Source organism: Zophobas morio, unplaced genomic scaffold (assembly GCF_036711695.1).
Source record: "Zophobas morio isolate AGI-343-1 ecotype UQ-CSIRO unplaced genomic scaffold, CSIRO_AGI_Zmor_V1 ptg000021l, whole genome shotgun sequence".
In the NCBI taxonomy this organism is placed as follows: Eukaryota; Metazoa; Arthropoda; class Insecta; order Coleoptera; family Tenebrionidae; genus Zophobas; species Zophobas morio.
Genome location: NW_026972126.1, coordinates 3,077,589 through 3,095,824, shown reverse-complemented (window position 1 = coordinate 3,095,824; position 18,236 = coordinate 3,077,589). Strand labels below are relative to the sequence as shown.

The 18,236-nt window shown below is 34.6% G+C and overlaps 2 protein-coding genes across 4 annotated transcripts; both read left to right on the top strand.

Annotated features, from left to right (window-relative positions):
* The first annotated feature begins 3,959 nt into the window (after nucleotides 1–3,959).
* Nucleotides 3,960–8,066, top strand: LOC135132181 (uncharacterized). The gene is made up of 2 exons (XM_064060168.1): nucleotides 3,960–4,202; nucleotides 4,271–8,066. The coding sequence occupies exon 2, from the start codon at nucleotides 4,284–4,286 to the stop codon at nucleotides 7,734–7,736; it is 3,453 nt and encodes a 1,150-aa protein (XP_063916238.1). The 5' UTR covers nucleotides 3,960–4,202; nucleotides 4,271–4,283; the 3' UTR covers nucleotides 7,737–8,066.
* A 2,047-nt stretch (nucleotides 8,067–10,113) lies between these two features.
* On the top strand, nucleotides 10,114–14,745 carry LOC135132170 (uncharacterized). Of its 3 annotated transcripts, XM_064060154.1 has the most exons (4): nucleotides 10,114–10,418; nucleotides 10,476–13,086; nucleotides 14,220–14,324; nucleotides 14,471–14,745. In XM_064060154.1, the coding sequence occupies exons 2-3, from the start codon at nucleotides 10,482–10,484 to the stop codon at nucleotides 14,243–14,245; spliced, it is 2,631 nt and encodes an 876-aa protein (XP_063916224.1). In that variant the 5' UTR covers nucleotides 10,114–10,418; nucleotides 10,476–10,481; the 3' UTR covers nucleotides 14,246–14,324; nucleotides 14,471–14,745. The 3 variants fall into 3 exon arrangements, with proteins under 3 accessions (XP_063916224.1, XP_063916223.1, XP_063916222.1); XM_064060153.1 differs by having other exon boundaries at nucleotides 10,116–10,414; nucleotides 10,476–14,324; XM_064060152.1 differs by having other exon boundaries at nucleotides 10,116–10,418; nucleotides 10,476–14,324.
* The last annotated feature ends 3,491 nt before the right edge of the window (nucleotides 14,746–18,236 follow it).

The following is an 18,236-nucleotide window of genomic DNA, read 5'->3' as shown; positions in this document are numbered from 1 at the left end:
AAGTCTCCCCCAGAGAAGAGACGACATTTGTTCGAAGTTTTTTACGAATTTAATAAAGAATTGTGTAGACTGTTCTCCTATTTTCTCAGCAATACATTTCAGTATCCCCAGAATTTCTTCAAGATATGTATGCTTCTACTTTTTTTATTCCAACTGAAAGAACTAATGTGCAACGACACTCTCCCATACGTAGTAACAATGTGCAAGTGTATTAACAAATTAGTAGAGGATATCTTAATCTCGTAAAACATTATTATATGTATATATTTTGTTCTATTACCAGTTATTTACCAAATATTGTGTGTCAGAGTTACTTCTGGTTTTGCTTTTTTTTTTCACTAGCAGCCATGAAGCATGCAAATGTCGACTTATTTAGAGGTAGCAAAGTTCAGCTTTTGCGACCAAGGTTCAAAAAGAAGATTGAGGTTATGTACGAAATACTTGATGCGATTATTTCTTGAAAAGTGAATAAATGTATGGTACTAACATTACTTGAGTATACGCATGGTAGTTGGTAGACGGTGGAAGATAAAATGATTAATTCAGCGACAAGTGTATACGGTTTTCTTTATATTTTGGATAAGAAAAAAAAAGTTTCACGTGAAAATTTAAATTTACAGTAGAAATATTTTTTCCACACAAACTTAGCCAGTACTTTTCACCCCCCTTAGGGGTTGAATCTCGGAAAATGCTTAAATACGTGTTTCGTTATTTGTTTTTAAAAGCAATAATATCAAGTTTCAAGTAAAAATTTAAATTTACAATAGAAATATTCCCACACAATTCTGGCCACCATATTTCACCCCCTTAGGGGTTAAATCTGGAAAAATGCTTAAATACGTTTTTTATTATTTGTTCCGAAGCGCATTCATACCAAGTTTTAAGTAATCATCACCATAAAAATATTTTTCTCATATAAATTTAGCCACACCCTTTTTACCCCCTTAAGGGGTTGAATCTCGGAAAATGTTTGAATGCGTATTTCATTCTTTGTGTCGAAGAGCATTAATACTAAGTTTCTTGTAAAAATGTAAATATACAATAGAAATATTTACCCATACAAACTTAGCCTCCACATTTCACCCCCTTAGGGGTTGAATTTTAGAAAATGCTTAAATACGGTGTGGTGACCAAATTTAAATCAAAGTTTTCGCGCTGAAATTAATTAACAGCGGCGCGAAATCACATTTGAATAATTTGAATTTGAAAAAAAAATTCAATCACAAAAAGAAAATCGTTAAACATAGGCAACCAAATATGCATGTCGGGTTTAATGCACATAGCGCTAGGGAGTTTTTAGTTAGAGGGTTGGTTGGTTAGTAGAGAGAGAAACTGCATGGCGTAGATTCATTCTGAATGTGTTTGTGTGAGTGTAAACACGTGGTAAGCGCTAGGTGTAAATTAGTTGGTTTGGTAGTTAATAAAACGGGAGGAAGCCTTTGTTTAACGACAATATATTGTAACTGACGTCACTCTGTTGTCCCCAACCCGCGCGTTAATTCTTGCGGCCGTTTAATCGAGAATTGCGGACTTTCGTTCAACACGAAACACGTGCTGTAAATTTGTTTCATTGTTTGTAAATTCACCAATCAAGTTAGTTTTTCTTAATCATCAGCTAGCGTAAACACAATTTAACAATCAGGATTATTTAAATAAACCACTTGTTAGAAGATTTCATGAAAATTCACTTAGATCATGATATAATTTGACATAATGTAAACTTTTTGTTTGAATCGTTGATAAAGTGTAGCAAATATTAATCTCGTTTTTTTTTTTATCTTTCATTTAAAATCCGTCGTAGTAGGGCTTTACAAGAAGTGATTTTTTTAGCTCGGGCCATGCTTTATTTAGCTATATTTGTGAATCTGTATTTTGGATGGCGGCAAACGAATTGTTATTTTCACCGTTCTTTGTTCAGACAGCGGCCATTTTGCAAGCGTCTATTTTGTTTTTTTTTAACCGAGCACATGTTTAACTGTTGAATCTATTGAACAAATTAACAACATTGTGGGTCATGGGGGGACGTGCCTTTTATTACTTTGATTTAGCCTATTGTTTACACAACGCCATTTTGTACCTGCAGATTGTCTGCCATGTTTTTGGTGTATGTGTTTGTTTGGGGAAATGTATAATAATGGCCCACAATGTAGCTGAATAATTTCACGTTTTGAATTTTAACCAATAACTTGACTGGACACGAATTATTATTAATCTCATGTAAATCTGTTAACTTTGCAATGTTTCACCTCACACAATTTTTCTTTATCTCACAATTCTAGCTTCAGTAATTTTCCTTGTTGTATAATTTTATTTGAACGTAAATTTCCATGCTCTACAGTTTTAACGTAACATAATGTTTTATTTGCAGAAGTTTATATTACACCAGATCTTTGTTTTATAAATCTTTTGAGTTTTGATCATGTAAATATTTTTGTTGATGAATGTTTCTGTCATATAAATTATCTGATGTCCAAATTTAATCTCAATTAAGAATTATTTGTTTGAATTTTCGTAAGAGTGTATGGCGAATTTAAATGTTGTGAATACAAGAGCAATAGCTCTTTGTTGAAACTTTAACAATTGTTCGGTTGTAATTTAATATTAGAGTCATAGAGTTTGAACATTTAAATAAAATTGAAGATAAATAACACAATAACACGTAGTGTCGGCGATGGGCGCGGTTCCTAGTTAAGGTAACGGAATGTATCGCGCTATCTGCACAAGGTGTACAGGTTTTGAATAAGATTTCAGTGGGAACGGTCTGGAGGTAGTTGTCGACCGGACTTCACCTCTAGTTTTCGGCCGAAACGGCCTGCTAGGACAGCATGTTCGTCATGGAGATGTGCTGTGCGGCAGGCTTGGTGATAGATAGAATCACCGTCGCGGGGGAAACTAGCCCAGACTGGTAGCCCCAAACTTCGCTCGCGCTACGACGCCCCCTTTTGTATTTTGTTCTATATTTTGTTCGATCGCCACACTCTCATAATGATTCGGGTTCTGCCATCCATTTTACATATGTGTAGGTTTTTGTGTTTGTTCGGTTTTCATATGTGTATGTCTGTCAATTCGCGAGTGTTTTTCTTTCATATATCTTAAGGTGTTTGAAATGTAATATTTCGGTGAATAAAACCCCAGTGGGTTTTTGGGAATGAAGACCGATGGCGCCTTGACCCTGCGGAGTCGCCAGAAGGGCATGCTGAGTGTCTTTCGCTCTTCGTTTCTTTTCCTCCAAAGGAAGGATTTCGACCTCCCTAATTTTGTCTATTATTTCTTGCGTTCTCAACTCGCATGCAGTATATGCTCACTTGTATGAAAGAACGTCTTCCCGCCATTTTTCAAAAACAAAAAAAAAACAACGTAGGTTCCTATTTGTTAGACGATCACAGCCAAGTCGAAACTTCGAATTTTTAAATTTTTCGCGGGCCTTTCAAACTTTTTCAAGGTCAATTTAGAGGCGGGAAGTTTGGGTTATTACAATATCTAAAATTAAAATTCGATTCAATAGAGACCCGTATTTTAGCAAAATCTGTAAATAAATAGATTTGAAATAATCTGTAAAGAAATTATTTTTTTGCCTATATATCACAGTTTTGATACTTCAAGGTCACAGTGCGTCACTATGAATCAGCATCATTTATTTTAAATTGCAAAGTTACCAGTACGAAAGTTATACAGGAGCCTAACTTTAAAACAGCTCTTTAACAAAATCTGCATCGTTAATATTGTTGGTTGCCTAAATACTCCAACGTATAGAGTATTGTTGCATTTTATTAATGTTTCATTTTGTAATACCTACATACTATGGGCTGTAACATTACATTTTACGTTTTTTAGAACCCTTTGATCACCCATTGTTATATAGTACAAATTTGAATTATTTCCTAATTGCATTATGTCAATTGCTAATCCTTTTTAAATATTGGGTTTCTTCTGCGCATGTAAACGTGCTGTTATCCACGCCGTCACCTGTCAACATAACATATCAAGTGTAATACCAATAATGTACTAGGTGGCAAGGTGTCTGTGATGTGTAGTAGTCACCTTTATGATAATGATTAATTTAAATCATTATCATCTGTAATAAAAACTTGAAAAATACATATAAAGTTGCCACCGCCATAGTACAGTTATCGAAGTGATATTAAAACCCATCTTTAGTAACAAGTTTTTTATTACAAAAAATTGTGCAACATTGTGGGGAGGTAAAATATTTTTCGTTTTTTTTTATGTAAATCACTTTTATCTTAATCAGTTATTATATTTTTTTTAGCTGGTAATCCACCATGGGTGATGTGGTTAAACAGTTCATTACACAATTTCACAACCTTCCAGGCGAAACTATAAAAGAAAAACAGCAAACTTTTTACAAATTGCTACAGCAGCATGGCACGCTCAAAAACGAGTCAAAGGTATTAGCAACTATTGCAGCAAAGTTGGTCCCAAACAACCACCTAGAAAAAATTTTACGAACAGACTTCCTGATTTACTTTAAAGTGTTTGATAGCCTTTACAAAGATTTTATGAATGGTGATGAAATTACCATAAATAAACTATCCAAACAAGACTGGTTTTTCCAACGGGCCTTCAAAGAAGTTAATTATGAAGAATTCACCAACAGTATTTTGCCAACCATTTCTTATTCCCTGAAACTGAAGATTTTGAAGAAACTACCTGTGGAAGAGGAGGTTGCTGATCAATTTTTTGATGCGGTTTGCAAACGGTATGGAACTTTTGTTGCCACTGTTTTACTCCCAAAATGTTCTAGTTTAAAAATTAAAGATACCATTAAGCGTTATCCAGTTAAGCTAAGTGTAGCTCAGTTGAAGTCTATTTTTAACAAAGATCCTGATTTAATTTGTGTGTATGTGGAAGAAAGAACAAAGATTGAAGGCACTTCTGCTTTTATAAATAATAATCCAATTCTCACATACATAGCACAAAAAAATCCAAAATTGTTTACTGACTTATATGATGAATATAGTTTTTCCACCACTTTGGGACGTAGGACAACGAAAGGTGTAGTCAGTTCCCAAAAAGACACTGTTGTACATAATAAGGAGGACTACTTAAAAATTTTGAATAACGGTGTAATGGTCAGAAAAATTGGTTCAGAAATAAAAGATATACTTTTTGAGAATTATCCAAGTTCAAACCAACTATATTGGAATTCGCTAATTAGGCATTATCCTAAACACCAGCAATTTGATATATTTGAGACAACGTACAACTCCTTGCATTGCCACAAATTTGCCGAAGATATTAACGCAGTTTCTGAAGATATGTTAAAAATGATGCCAAATGCACAAGAAAGAGAAAAATTAGCCTTATTGAAAATGGAACTAGAGTGCGAAAAGAATTACTTAAAGTATGTTACGTCAAATTATTGCCTAAAAGAATTAATGAATAAAATAAATCATTTAACAACGTCAGAGAGAGCAAAGTATATTGAATTAGCGACAGATTGTTGTTGTCTGAATAAAGATATGACTTTGCTAGAAAAACTTTGTGAATTAGTCTGTGTAAGATGTAAGAATGATGATGCATCAATTAGAAGAGATTTTTTAAACAAACTCAGCTCTTATAAATGTATTTTGGAAATGTTGGATGAAAAACATTGGAAATATATTATAGAGATTATGGTAACTGAGAAAGCTAAAAACAGATGGATCCACGGCGAAAATGATATTATGCTAAACGCTATAAAGTATTTAGTGAAGAATGATAAATCTTTAAAAGAGCTAATACAAAAATATAAATCTAAATGGGACGGTATTTTTATGTTTTCTGGAATTATGAATGATTTTAAGTCGGTTAAACTTTTATTAAGTGAATTACTTCAAACTGAAGTTGTAAAACCAAGTTCTGATGAACCATTTGAAGCGGCTGCATTTGATTGTTATCTTGCTTGTTATTGCAAAATCTACAATAAGAAATACCCTAATGATACGATTTCTATTTATGATAACTCACGAATCATTAAATCAGCCAAAAAAATTTTAGAAGATGGAAGTGATAAATATTTGGAAACATACCAAGTCGAAGGCATACAATATATTGTTTGTCAGCAGAACTCAAGCGAAGAAATACAACAACTGAAGAAACTGTACTTTAAATCTTTTGAATCATTTGGTCGGATAAGAGGATTGATTTGGTTTTTGAAGCATGAACCAAAAACATTACAAGAAAATTTTGATCATTATTTAAACATATTCTTTAAAACCCGAGGTCTAAATCCATCAAGGTTATGGAGGCTCGTAAAAAAATGCACTCATTTAGATTTAGATCGAAGAACGGTTGAATTTTGCAGACAGAAATTAGCGGAAGAAAAATTTGAAGAGAAAAAGAATTTGATTAGGCCATTGACAATTTTATCGTCCCCAACCTCACATTTGGAATTTATCAAATCATATGTACCAACAGTTGACAAAGTTGATTTAACAGATGACGATATAACAGACTTGTATAATCTTCAAGGTAAGGTTGTGAGAGTACTTCACTATTTAAATTCACCAACAGAAGTCGTAAATGCCACTTTCGATTTTTGCAAAGGCGATTATTTGCAATTTGCTTTATCTCCTTTATATAGTTGTATCTACAAACTACCCGAAAATGAGACAAAACAGTTTATCAACAAACTGGACGAAGTTAAAGCTCTCTCGGTGAGGAAACATGCCATGAACTTGAGTTGTGTGATATATGATGTAGATGACGTATACAACTGTTTGAAAAACGCAACAGTGCCATCGTTAACACCCACAATAAAATATTTTTCAAAACATCCTTCAGAGGCCTTATGGAAAGTGATAGAAACTCAAATTGGTGCCTTAGAGAAAAACGAATTGCCAATGTTAAAACTAGCACTTGATAAAATAAACGTACCGTTTGAATACAAATCCAAATATATCGAGATAGTATGGAACGTCTTGGATAAATATGAAAACAACGAACTGAAAAAGCTTCTATTCCAAAAAATAAACGAGGCGTCTGTTGAAAAGCTGGACCCTGAATTGGCTTTCAATATAATTCGAAAGAGTATTTTTAAAGGAAACGAAGCCAATGACGTTGTTGCAACTATTCTCCTCTACCTAAAATCTGACAAAAAGTTCACAGTTTTATCGGATATTTTGTCTAATTTCAAGAAAAATTGTTGGAATCACCCAAAAATGTGTAAGCCATCACGACAACAGTTCAACAAATTTATGCTAAATTTGTTTGATAAATACATGGGTGCTGAAAAATCCAATGCAAAATTTGTTACAGAATTGAAAATTGTACTTGGTTCAGTTTTCACCTTGTCTGACGCTTTCGTGGAATTAATTGCTGTTGAGTGTATGACTTTGAAGGATGAAAATTTAGAAAATCAAAGTAAACTTTTAATAAAATTAAATAATATTTATACCAAGGAATATGGAACTTTTGCTGTAAATTTGTTTGCCATTGTTCTCAATAATAATGTTCGTAAACATATTTTTACTACTATCGCCGAACAATATGAGCTCTGTCATTCGTTGCTACAATTAAAAGAATCCATTAGCGATTATTTGTTAGTTATTAAATTGTTGCCCCACGATGTACCTGAAAAGCAAAAGTACTTTGAATTGTATGATACCGTTGTAAGTGAACTTAATCAAGTGACTGATAAAGTTGTGCAATTACAATTTAATCTATATTTAAAAGCTGGTCCATATAAAAATGTAAAACTTGATTGGGACATACCTCGTTCAGATATATCTTAACTCACCGTTTGGTGTATGTGGGACGAGGAGTATGATAAATTCTATACTATTTGGGTTATATCATTTTAATTTTAAGTGTTGAATAAGACTCAATGCAAGAAAAGTTAATTTAAAATAATCGTCGTTTGTTGTGGATGTGACGAGCAGTATGTTAAGTTCTATAATATTTGTGTTATATTAATTTAATTTTAAGTGATATAAAACATTTAATGCAAGAGTTATATGCTTTACTGTATTTGTACAAAATGAGAAACATTTTAATTACTACACAAATGTTAATCATTGTCATTGTTAAAAATTATATACCTACAACTTTATTTTGTAATACAATGAGATTATACTTTCTGTTAAAATTCATGTTACCAATGCCATCTGCAAAAGAAAATAAACCACTCTTTTATACAAGAGCTTGTACAGTGCCAATCAATAAATTTCGGGCACTAGTATCATTTCACGGTTATTAGTTCTAAAGCAGTCATTAGTTATGCCCGAAATTTATTGTTGGCATAGTATTACCTGCAGTTTTTTTTACTTCCCGAGCGTAAGCAAAGGAAGTATTGTAATCGAATCCGTCGGCCGACTCTCTACTTTTGCATTTTCTCAACCTATCATGACCCCTAGAGGACGAAGAAATAGGTCTCCCGTTTCCGTCTGTCTGCCGTCCCGGATTTTTATTAGACAGATAATCTTCGAAAGTACTGGGCCGATTGTTGTCAAATTTTGTATTTATATTAGGTATATCATGTAGATATACCTAATTATACCGCGTGTCTGGAAAATGGCGGATTAACTCTTCAGTACGTTATATACGGGTGTTTCGGGAGTCCCGAAAAAATAATAAAAAAATTCTTTATGATGTAGATTATGAAAAAAAAGTAATTTTATAAAAGTAAAATTGGCAACACTGCACACACCTATTGCGTGAATATCTCCGGCTTACTTTCTGGTTTCTTAGTAACGATGGTGACTGAAATCCATCCTCGCTTTATATCAGGCAAACATTGTTGTCAAATGGGATTTTATCAAATTATTACAAAAACAACACAGCCATATCTTTGTGCATTCTAACTGAAATGGTAATTAAACATGGTCATGGGCAAGAAAACTATTAACTATAAGTTTTATAACTAGCTATTGTGATAATGAATGTGTTATTTAGTTGTTAACCGTAGCAAAAAAACCAATTTTAAAATCATTGTAACTCCACCAAAATGTGAGAAGGAATTTTTTTACTATTTTTCCCAGACTCACCAGTTTATTGTTAAGAGCGTAGCGGAGAGTTAATCCGTCATTTTCCAGACACCCGGTATATTATATCACTATATAATTTTTTATTGATCAAACTAAGAAAGAGTCAACCCATTTTGTCGAAAATATGAATATACGAACGTCTTTATGTAAAATAAAGATTAAATAAGAATTATAGTAATAAATAATATTCAGAACATTTTATTCGATCGTAGCTTACTTAATAATAAGTCCTTTGTTTTGACACGACGAACTTATACAAATCAAACTAGTTTCTAGGTGACATTCTTCCGATGTATAAACATAAACACTTTCAAGTTGTTTTACGTAAGATGAGGACGTATAATAATGGAGTCCATGAACAATTTGGTACTTTCATATTTTCTCGATATTTCATGACCCCTAGACAAGGCCGTAACTATGGGGAAGCCAGGAGATGCAATTCATAGAAAATATCTTTTAGTTTAGTTTCTCTGTTTCACTCTCACGTATGCATTCGCTTCAAGCGTTATCGCCATTTGTCTTAAATTACGAATACAATAAATGAGTTTCAGTTCAGTCTTCAGTCGCACCTCTGCTATTTTTACACATGGCCGACATGATTAAATTGTAAGAGCTGGGGGTTTGATATGAGTGAGGGAAGTTCTGTCGAAGTAATCTTCTACCAATTTTTTGAACTGCAAAAACTAATGTCTGCAACGACACAATTATTATTTATTATGTATTTTCTTATTTTTGTCCTTGAACTGGGTATTACCTGTTGGACAATAACGGGTGTTTTTTATTTATGTATTTTATTTATTTATTTATTTATACTTCAAGACAAGGGAAGTTCCATCGAAATAAGCTGCGACTTGACCTGACCTGACCTGACCTAACCTGTATAAATTGTTACAACAAATAATTGTATTCTTTCAATTTACACGCCTAAATTGTAAACGAAATTTCGTTCCTTCGTGAGACGAGCAAAAAATATATGAAGATTTATGCCTGGTTTCTTTATGAACGTTGCTAGCCCTCGAATCTCAGTTTGATATTAATTTTGAGTTTGTGTTTTGAAATCCTGGGGTCCTATAAATAATCGTTACGGTTCTGCGTCAACAAACGAGTTGTCACGTGGTCGGAAGGTTCGGAACCTGTGTGCATCTCGCATCGAGTCAAACGTGGCCAATATAATAATTATTATTAGTCTAGTCTGGTCATGCTGTGCGGCATGTCAGCGCAACCAACAACTCTATAAGTATGGTGTAATGTGCTGTAATGTTGATTTGTTAATACTATCATGGTGGCAATTCTTGGCCAGTGGATTATAAATAATACAGATATACATGCTTTGTTATTAAATATAAATATTTTTATATTTGATTTCGTGTAAACAGTTTTGCGATAGTGATCTATCTCCTCACCCAAAATTGTGCAACAATTTATATGTAGGTAAGTATTAGAAGAAGATAGTGTCATTTTAAAATAAAAACATTTCTTCATTTTTAGGTAACAATGGACGACGTGGTGCATAAATTTATAACAGAATTTCATAACTTACCGGGAACCACTGTGAAAGAAAAACAGAAAAATTTGTTCAGTCTATTAAGGCAGCAGTCGTACAGCTCGCAAGAACTAGACGACATTGTAGCAAATTTGGAGCCAACAACTCACCTGGAAAAAATATTCTACGTGGATGTCTTAATTTATTTTCAAAAAACCAATGAACTTTACAAGCAGTACTTAAATGGAGATGACATCACAATAAGTAAAGTTTCAAAGCATGGTTGGTTCTATCAAAAAGCGTTCCAAAAAATTATCCCCGAGGACTTTGTCAAGACATTTTTACCAACACTGTCATATTCTCTGAAAGCAAAACTTCTAAAAAAATTGCCACTTGATGAGAAAATTGCAGATGAAGTATTCACTGCGGTACAAAAGAAGTATGGAACGTTCCTTGCAGCGATTATTCTTCAAAAATGTACAACAGAGAAAATTCATGAAACACTAATTAATAATGCAGTCAAGTTAACTTATAAACAACTGCAGGCAATTCACAAAAAGAATCCAAACTTAATTTATGTTTATATTGAAGAAAGGACTAAGAATGAAGGAGGTTCAAAGTTTCTTCATCAGCATTCTTTTTTGACGTACATAGCACAGAAGGATCCGGAAATGTTCGCCAATTTATTAAATAAATACAAGTTTGAAGGTATGCTTGGTCGGCGAACTACCAAAAGATATACAAAGTTACAAGAAAATCATATACTCGGCAAGCTTGAAACTTATTTTAAAATTCTAAATACAAGTATGTTTGTAAGGAAATTCGGTGCAGAACTTCAACATATTTTCTTCAAGAAAAACGAAGAAACAGATGAACTATTGTGGGTTGACTTACTTAAACATTATCCAAGAAATCGACAATTCAGTATTTACAAAACAATGCATAATTTGACTTACAATCAAAAATTTGGGGAAAATGTTGATGCTATTCCAGAAGATATATTGAAAATTATCCCAGATCAAACAGAAAGAGAGAGAATTGCTCAGCTAAAATTAGCAAAGGAAGAAAATCAAAATTACCTGAAGTATGTTACGCCAGAGAATTGTTTGCAAGAATTTATGGAAAAAGTAAACCACATGGCCATATCAGAAAGAGCAAAATATATTGCAATCGTGACAGAATGTTGTATTCTAAATAAAGACCTTGATAATTTATTAAAGGTTTTAGAGCTACTTTGTGACAGGTTTAAAAATGACGACAAAAAAATTCGTGATTCATTTTTTTATTTAATTGATGGAAACAAAATTTTGGATACATTCACTGAACAACATTGGGATATGCTATTGGAGATCATTTCAATTTCTAACGCTAGGGGTGAGTGGGTTTATGACGAATGTAGATTAAGAATGCAACACTTAAAATTCATGTTAATGGAAAAGAAGGGTTGTGTTAGAAATACTATTCTGAAGTGTATAAAATGGACAGACCCAGAATTGATACATTATGATAACCATATAAATGAAAACCCTACAGTGTATAAGATTATTTTGAAAGAATTAGTTGAAATAGGTCTTCCAAAATCAAATACCACTATTGACAATAATTCTGCTCGATATGACTGCTTCTTGGCACACATGTGTAAAACTTTCAATAAACGTTATCCTAAAATGAATGTAAGCATTTATGGACATCCAAGAATTTTAAAATCAGTCAAATACTTGTTAGATAATGGACTTTCAGGTTATGATAATGAGGACCGCGTTTCTGGAGTAGAATACATGATTTGTTGTCCCAATTTGCCAAAGGAATATATGGAACTAAAACAATTATATTTTAAAAAATTTAAGCACTTTGGTCGCTTATCTGGTGTACTCTGGTTTTTGAAAAATGAACCGAACGTATTGAAGGACAATCTTAACTACTTCCTGGACCAGTTTAATGCAGCGTGGTATGTAACAGCTGAACCGATTTGGCGTTACATGAAAAAATATGCCTATTTGGATATGGATAAAACAGCGGTTGAATTTTTAAAATCAAAACTTGGAGGTGAAGGTTGTCAACATAAAGCTAAACTGATTAAAGCTCTATTGATATTGTTAACTCCAGATTCATATTTGGAATACATGAAAACCTATCTACCACCTCCCACCAAAATAAACTTAACTGATGAGAATACAAGAAATTTATACGCTATTCAGACTCAACTGATAAAATTTATGCATCACATCCATTCTCCTGCAAAAGCATTGCCCGTTGTCTTGGAACTTTGTGAAGGCCACTATCTACGATACGCTTTAAGTCCTTTGTATAGTTGCTTCTATAATTTACCTGAGAATGAAACAAAACCTTTTATCGAGAAGCTGAAACAAAATAAAGCAGTTTCAGTTAACAAACACAGCATAAATTTGATTAGTCTTCTATGTGATGTGGATACTGTTTACAACTGTTTGAAAGAAGCGAATATGGCTTCGTTGATGGCGGCTTTTAAATACTTCGTCAAAAATCCCTCTGACGTGGTGTGGCAATTAGTCGAAACTAAAATCCGTAACATTGAGAAGAAAAATCTACAAGTTTTAAAGTCGGCCATAGATATGGATGTACCGTCAAAATACAAAAGTAAGTACGTCGAAACCATTTGGGAAATGCTCAGTAAATATGAAGACAAGGAAATAAAAAAGAGTTTAATTACAAAAATCGACAAGGGATGTATACAAAATTTGAACCCAGAATTTGCGTTTCATGTTATTCACGCTAGTATTTTTACATCAGAAGAAGCTAATGATTTTGTTGCCAATATCCTTATTAATTTGAACAACAATGACAAATTCGGCCTATTTGCAAGTATACTAGAGAAATTTAAAAACAATTGTTGGAATGGTGCAGAAGCGCGAACTGCACGTAAGATCCTAAATAATTTCATATTTTGTCTCTTCGAAAAATACGTAGAAACTGAAGAAGTTGACAAGAAATTTACAGAGGAGTTATCAGCTATATTCAAATTAGTTTTTTCCATGTCAGAAGCATTTGAAGAATCAATCCTCATTTCGTGCTTGGGTTTCAAAGGTGACACGGTGGAAAATAACGGTAAACTTTTAATGCACTTGAACCACTGCGCGGAAAAGGAATATGGTCCATTTGCAATTTATCTGGTTGCTGACATAATTAAAAACAAAGTATTCGCACATATATGCACAACGAGTATTGAACAGATCAAATTTTGTTATTCTTTGTTCAAACTGCGAGAATCTGTTAGTGATAATTTGTTACTTCTGATGTTGTTACCTGAAGACCAACCAGAAGATACAGAACACTTTTCTTTGTATAATGAAATTTTAACCGATATACGACTAGTCACTGATAATGTAGTGCAGTTGCAACTTAATTTGCATTTAAAGTTAGTTTCTGAAGAAAATAATAAATTTAACTGCGATACTTGTTGTTGTTCAGTTCTATGTGACGAGTGATGCCTTTAATACAGTTATGCACATGACATTATATTTTTAAATATGTATATCTTTTTTAGCAATAAAGTCATTTTAGAGAAGATTTATTTTTATAACGTACTGTTCCATGTGACTATTCTGCGTCTGCATCTTAGATAATACATTATTATATGATCTAAGGTCTGCACCTGCATCTGCTCCCGCATTTCAGTGTCTTTGATCAAAAATCCATTTTTTTGCTCAATAACTACGTCCACAACAACTTCATCTTCGGAGTACGCTTTGTAACGAAGCGAATTTTCGCAGGCCGGAAACCGGGATGCGTACTGTGAGAGCCGGGGGAAAATTCGGAAGCACCGCGCCAACGGGGCCGAAGAAGAGGATCCTTGCTTGAAGTCTTCGGAAAAAAAGGTGTGTTGCCCTATGCTGTGGTTGTTTTGAAAAGTTATCGGAAAGTGTGGCAAAGTGTACAATCTGACCCTCCGACCTCCGTAAATACCTTTTGGGTCGTTTGCCCGTTTACGTATCGTCGTCACCGTTTTTTTTTGTCGTCACAGGAACAAATCTAAACCGTCGTGTACCGCCACCGCGCTCCCCTCCAGGGTCACCGTAGCGTTCTCGCGCGATTTCCAGTTTCATGGTCGCCGCCCCCAAGTCCAGGAGGAGCCCGTCCTGAAGGAAGTTGCCGGAGGGAACGACCGTGCCGGACGTCTTCTTTTTTTTTGTAAAACCGTTTTGTATTTATTTATTTTAAGTTTAGCCGTAAGATTTATTACTTTAGCCGTGTAGCTGGTGGCAGGGAATAAACCCGATTTATTACCTATGTAAAATATTTCTTGTCGTTTTGTTTTATTTTCTGGTTTTCGCGGGCGCTCACCACCTGAGATACGTGTCTCCGGCTTGAGAGCAACCCCGACGCTCCCTCCCCGGGAGAGGTAGCGGGCGCCCGAGCGATCGCCGCTCCTGACCGAAGGCGCCACCCCCGGCGGCGTGAAAGTCGCAGCATAAGCCTAGGTCGGCCAGACGTGTTTCTTATATCAGCGGCACTAGTCGGCGCAAGGCTTGGCACCTAGTTACCCCGCCACCACACGTTATCGGCGAGATTCCGAACCGTTCGTCCCACCGGAATTTCGACGATAATTATTATGGTCGTCATTATCATCACTTGTTGTGTTCACTATGGAAAAGTTTGCCGCGTTTATGAGTTCATCATTGGCCTCCCCTGAATACCGATAGAATCCCCAAATCCACAACTGATTTTCCATACATTTAATATAACCCAGTACTTTCGTAAAAAATTATTAATGCTAATTTTAGGATGACGTTCTGTAAATTGTCATGCCCTGATAACGTTTTTCTTTTCTGAACTGCTTATTAAATCTCTAGCGAATAGTGTTTTAGATGGAGCTGACAAGAAGCTTTCCACAATTTTTTTTGTGTTGGTTTCAATAACTGAACTTTTTGCTCCTGAAAGGGGTGCAGTTGTTCTCTGAGTATCCTCCAATTACTACTCCCCGATATTCCGTACACACAGTCTAGTGACGCATGCTACTGCATCGACACTCTCCAAAACAGCCTCTTCAATGTTAGCAAATCTTAACCGTAACCTACCTCGATCTTGAGCTGCAAGTTTAAAGGATTCGTACTCTTGAAGATGATGTACAACGTTCTTAAAAGTGCGCTCATTTGGCAGACGACGATTTGGGAGGTTTTCTGAAAAAATTCTTTGGGCGCAAGCGTCGTTCCCCCAAGGCTAAAACGATATCGGTGTATTCAAGTTTTAAAAAAAAAAACATTCCAACACATTTCGTCTATAAATTAGAAATCTGTGGCAAACAAACTTCTAAGAGACCACGTTTAATAACATACACTTGACATAAAAATGATTGTCAGTGTCAAAACGGTGCTAGAATACCTTCTTTATTGTTGTAGTGTTGTTATTATTTGAGGTGAACATGTATTCGAAAAAATGCTATATAAAAAAGTCGATCCGTTTCACAAGTTCTGTTACTGGTTAAAATTAATGTACTTATTGCTGAGACACCTGTATGTATTAGGCATGGTTAAACCCTCGTGGAGAGCATTTCCAGTAAAGCGTCGAGTGGACGCAATTCACTTGGTTGCCCGCAAGCGTGCAAAAGCGGGCACGTGGCCCATACGTTGTAAAGAATCTTCCCTGGTAAACTGTGGTGCTGAGTATAATAAAGGTATATGACTTTACTTATACATTTGTCAGCTTCGATCCACCCTGTCATTTTTTTTTTTTTTGGAATAAAAAATCGCCGCGAATAAGTGCTTTCAACGCCTTTACGTTCAACAGGTTTGTTCATTAATAATAAATCATTAAAATTCAAACATATGTTGTCATTATTGTCAGGAAGTAAATGACGAGCACTCTGACCACTTCACGACTAGGAAAGTTCTGTTATGTAATAACCTGCGACCAATTTTTTGTAATTGTACCTATCTGTGTAAAATTACCCCAAAAAATAAATTTATTCTTTCAATTTGCAAAGTTTATTTGAAACAATTTTGATAAAATAAGGCTATGGTGACCGAATTTGGATTAAAATTTCGCACTGAAAAAAATTAACAGCGGCGTGAAATCACATTTGAATAATTTGAATTTAAAAAAAAATCAATCAAGCCTTTGTTTGAATCGTTGCTAAAGTGTGGCATCATTTAACATAATTTAAATTCTTTGTTCTGGCAGCGGCCATGTTGAAACAGTATTTTCCAAACGAGCACATGTTTGAACTATAAAATCTTATTGAACAAATTAACAACATTGTGGGTCATGTGGGACGTGCATTTTATTCCTGATTTAGACCATTATTTGCACAGCGCCACAGGATTGATCATATTTCTGGAAAACATATTTTTAACGCATTTTTTTAACGGTGCATTCGTCCGACGCCATTTTGAACCCCCAGGTTGCCTGCTATGTTTTTTTTGTGTTTGTTTGGGGGAATGTGTAACAATGGCCCACAATGCAGCTGAATAATTTCACTTTTAAAAATTATGCAATAATTCGAATGGACATAAAATATTAAACTCATGTAATTTTGTAAGCTTTGAAATTTTTCATCTCATACAATTTTTTGCTATCTCACAATTTTAACTTCAGTAATTTTCTTTGTTGTATAATTTAAACTGAACGTAAATTTTCATGCTCTACAGTTTCTAACCTCGTAAATTTTTGTCTGCACAAGTTTTATTCCACACCAGATCTTTTGTTTTTATAAATCTGCTAGTTTTTGTTTTGTAAATATTTTGTTTCCATCATATAAATTATCTGATGTCCAATCCTAATCTCAGATAAGAATTATTTGCTGTTTAAAAATTTCACGAGAGTGCATGGCGAATTTAAATGTTGTTTATTGCTCTTTTTGAAACTTTAATACTTGTTCAATTGTTGTTAATGTCAGAATTATAGAAATGGAATATTTAAATGAAATTGAAGTTAAATAACACAGAAACACATAGCGGAAGCGGAGTGCGCGGTTCCTTGTCGAGCTGGCGGCCGCGCCATCTACACAAAAGATGCACGTCTTGAATAGAAGTCAGGGACGGTCGGGATGACGTGTCAGCTTATTTGTAGCCATGACTTCCAATCACGAGTTTCCGACCGTAACGGCCTGGATAGCGCGGCACGTTTCTTCGTTCGATATTGGGGTGCTGGGCGGCAGAGCTTATCGATAGAATAGAATCACCGTCGCAGTGGAAGGACAGCCACGACCGGGAGCTCCAAACTCCCCCTATGGGTAATTCTACTGTGTTCTAGAATGAAATTGAGATAGTTCCATCACCACACTCTTAAGGTACGTGTCCACTTGAGAGGGCGCTTGCGAGAAATAATTGCAAAATCAGCCCGTAAAGCTATGGTCGGCCCTGCCCTCAACTGGGTAAGCGTACCGTTTTTTCCTGGTTTTTCCGAGTTTCTGAGCGACTCCCACAATACGAACGCATTTCGAGGTGTGACAGTGATCTCCGATAAGTCTGTTTTACGTGTACCTATTGTTTTCGTAATAACTGAATTCATTGCAATAATAGACCTCTGAAATTATAAATGACAACTTAAGATTAAGGATGGTATAAAATTACAATCAGAACTCTCGTGAGAATTGCTCTCCAGTGGACACGTACCTTTATGGCGCTCTGGTACCGTCCACGTTCGTAATAACTTGTGTATTTGCATCCAGTTACTTTAATTTAGATTTTTCTTTGTTTTTATCAAATTTGTGATATTCAAATATTTGCATTGATTCAGAACGTTTAAGTTGATTTCATTCAAAGTTTTTTTTGTAGCTGAGCATCAAGCAG

What these genes read in the sequence shown, in the direction of transcription:
- LOC135132170 (XM_064060153.1), top strand. Translation starts at nt 10,482, where the DNA reads ATGGACGACGTGGTGCATAAATTTATAACAGAATTTCATAACTTACCG.
- LOC135132181 (XM_064060168.1), top strand. Translation starts at nt 4,284, where the DNA reads ATGGGTGATGTGGTTAAACAGTTCATTACACAATTTCACAACCTTCCA.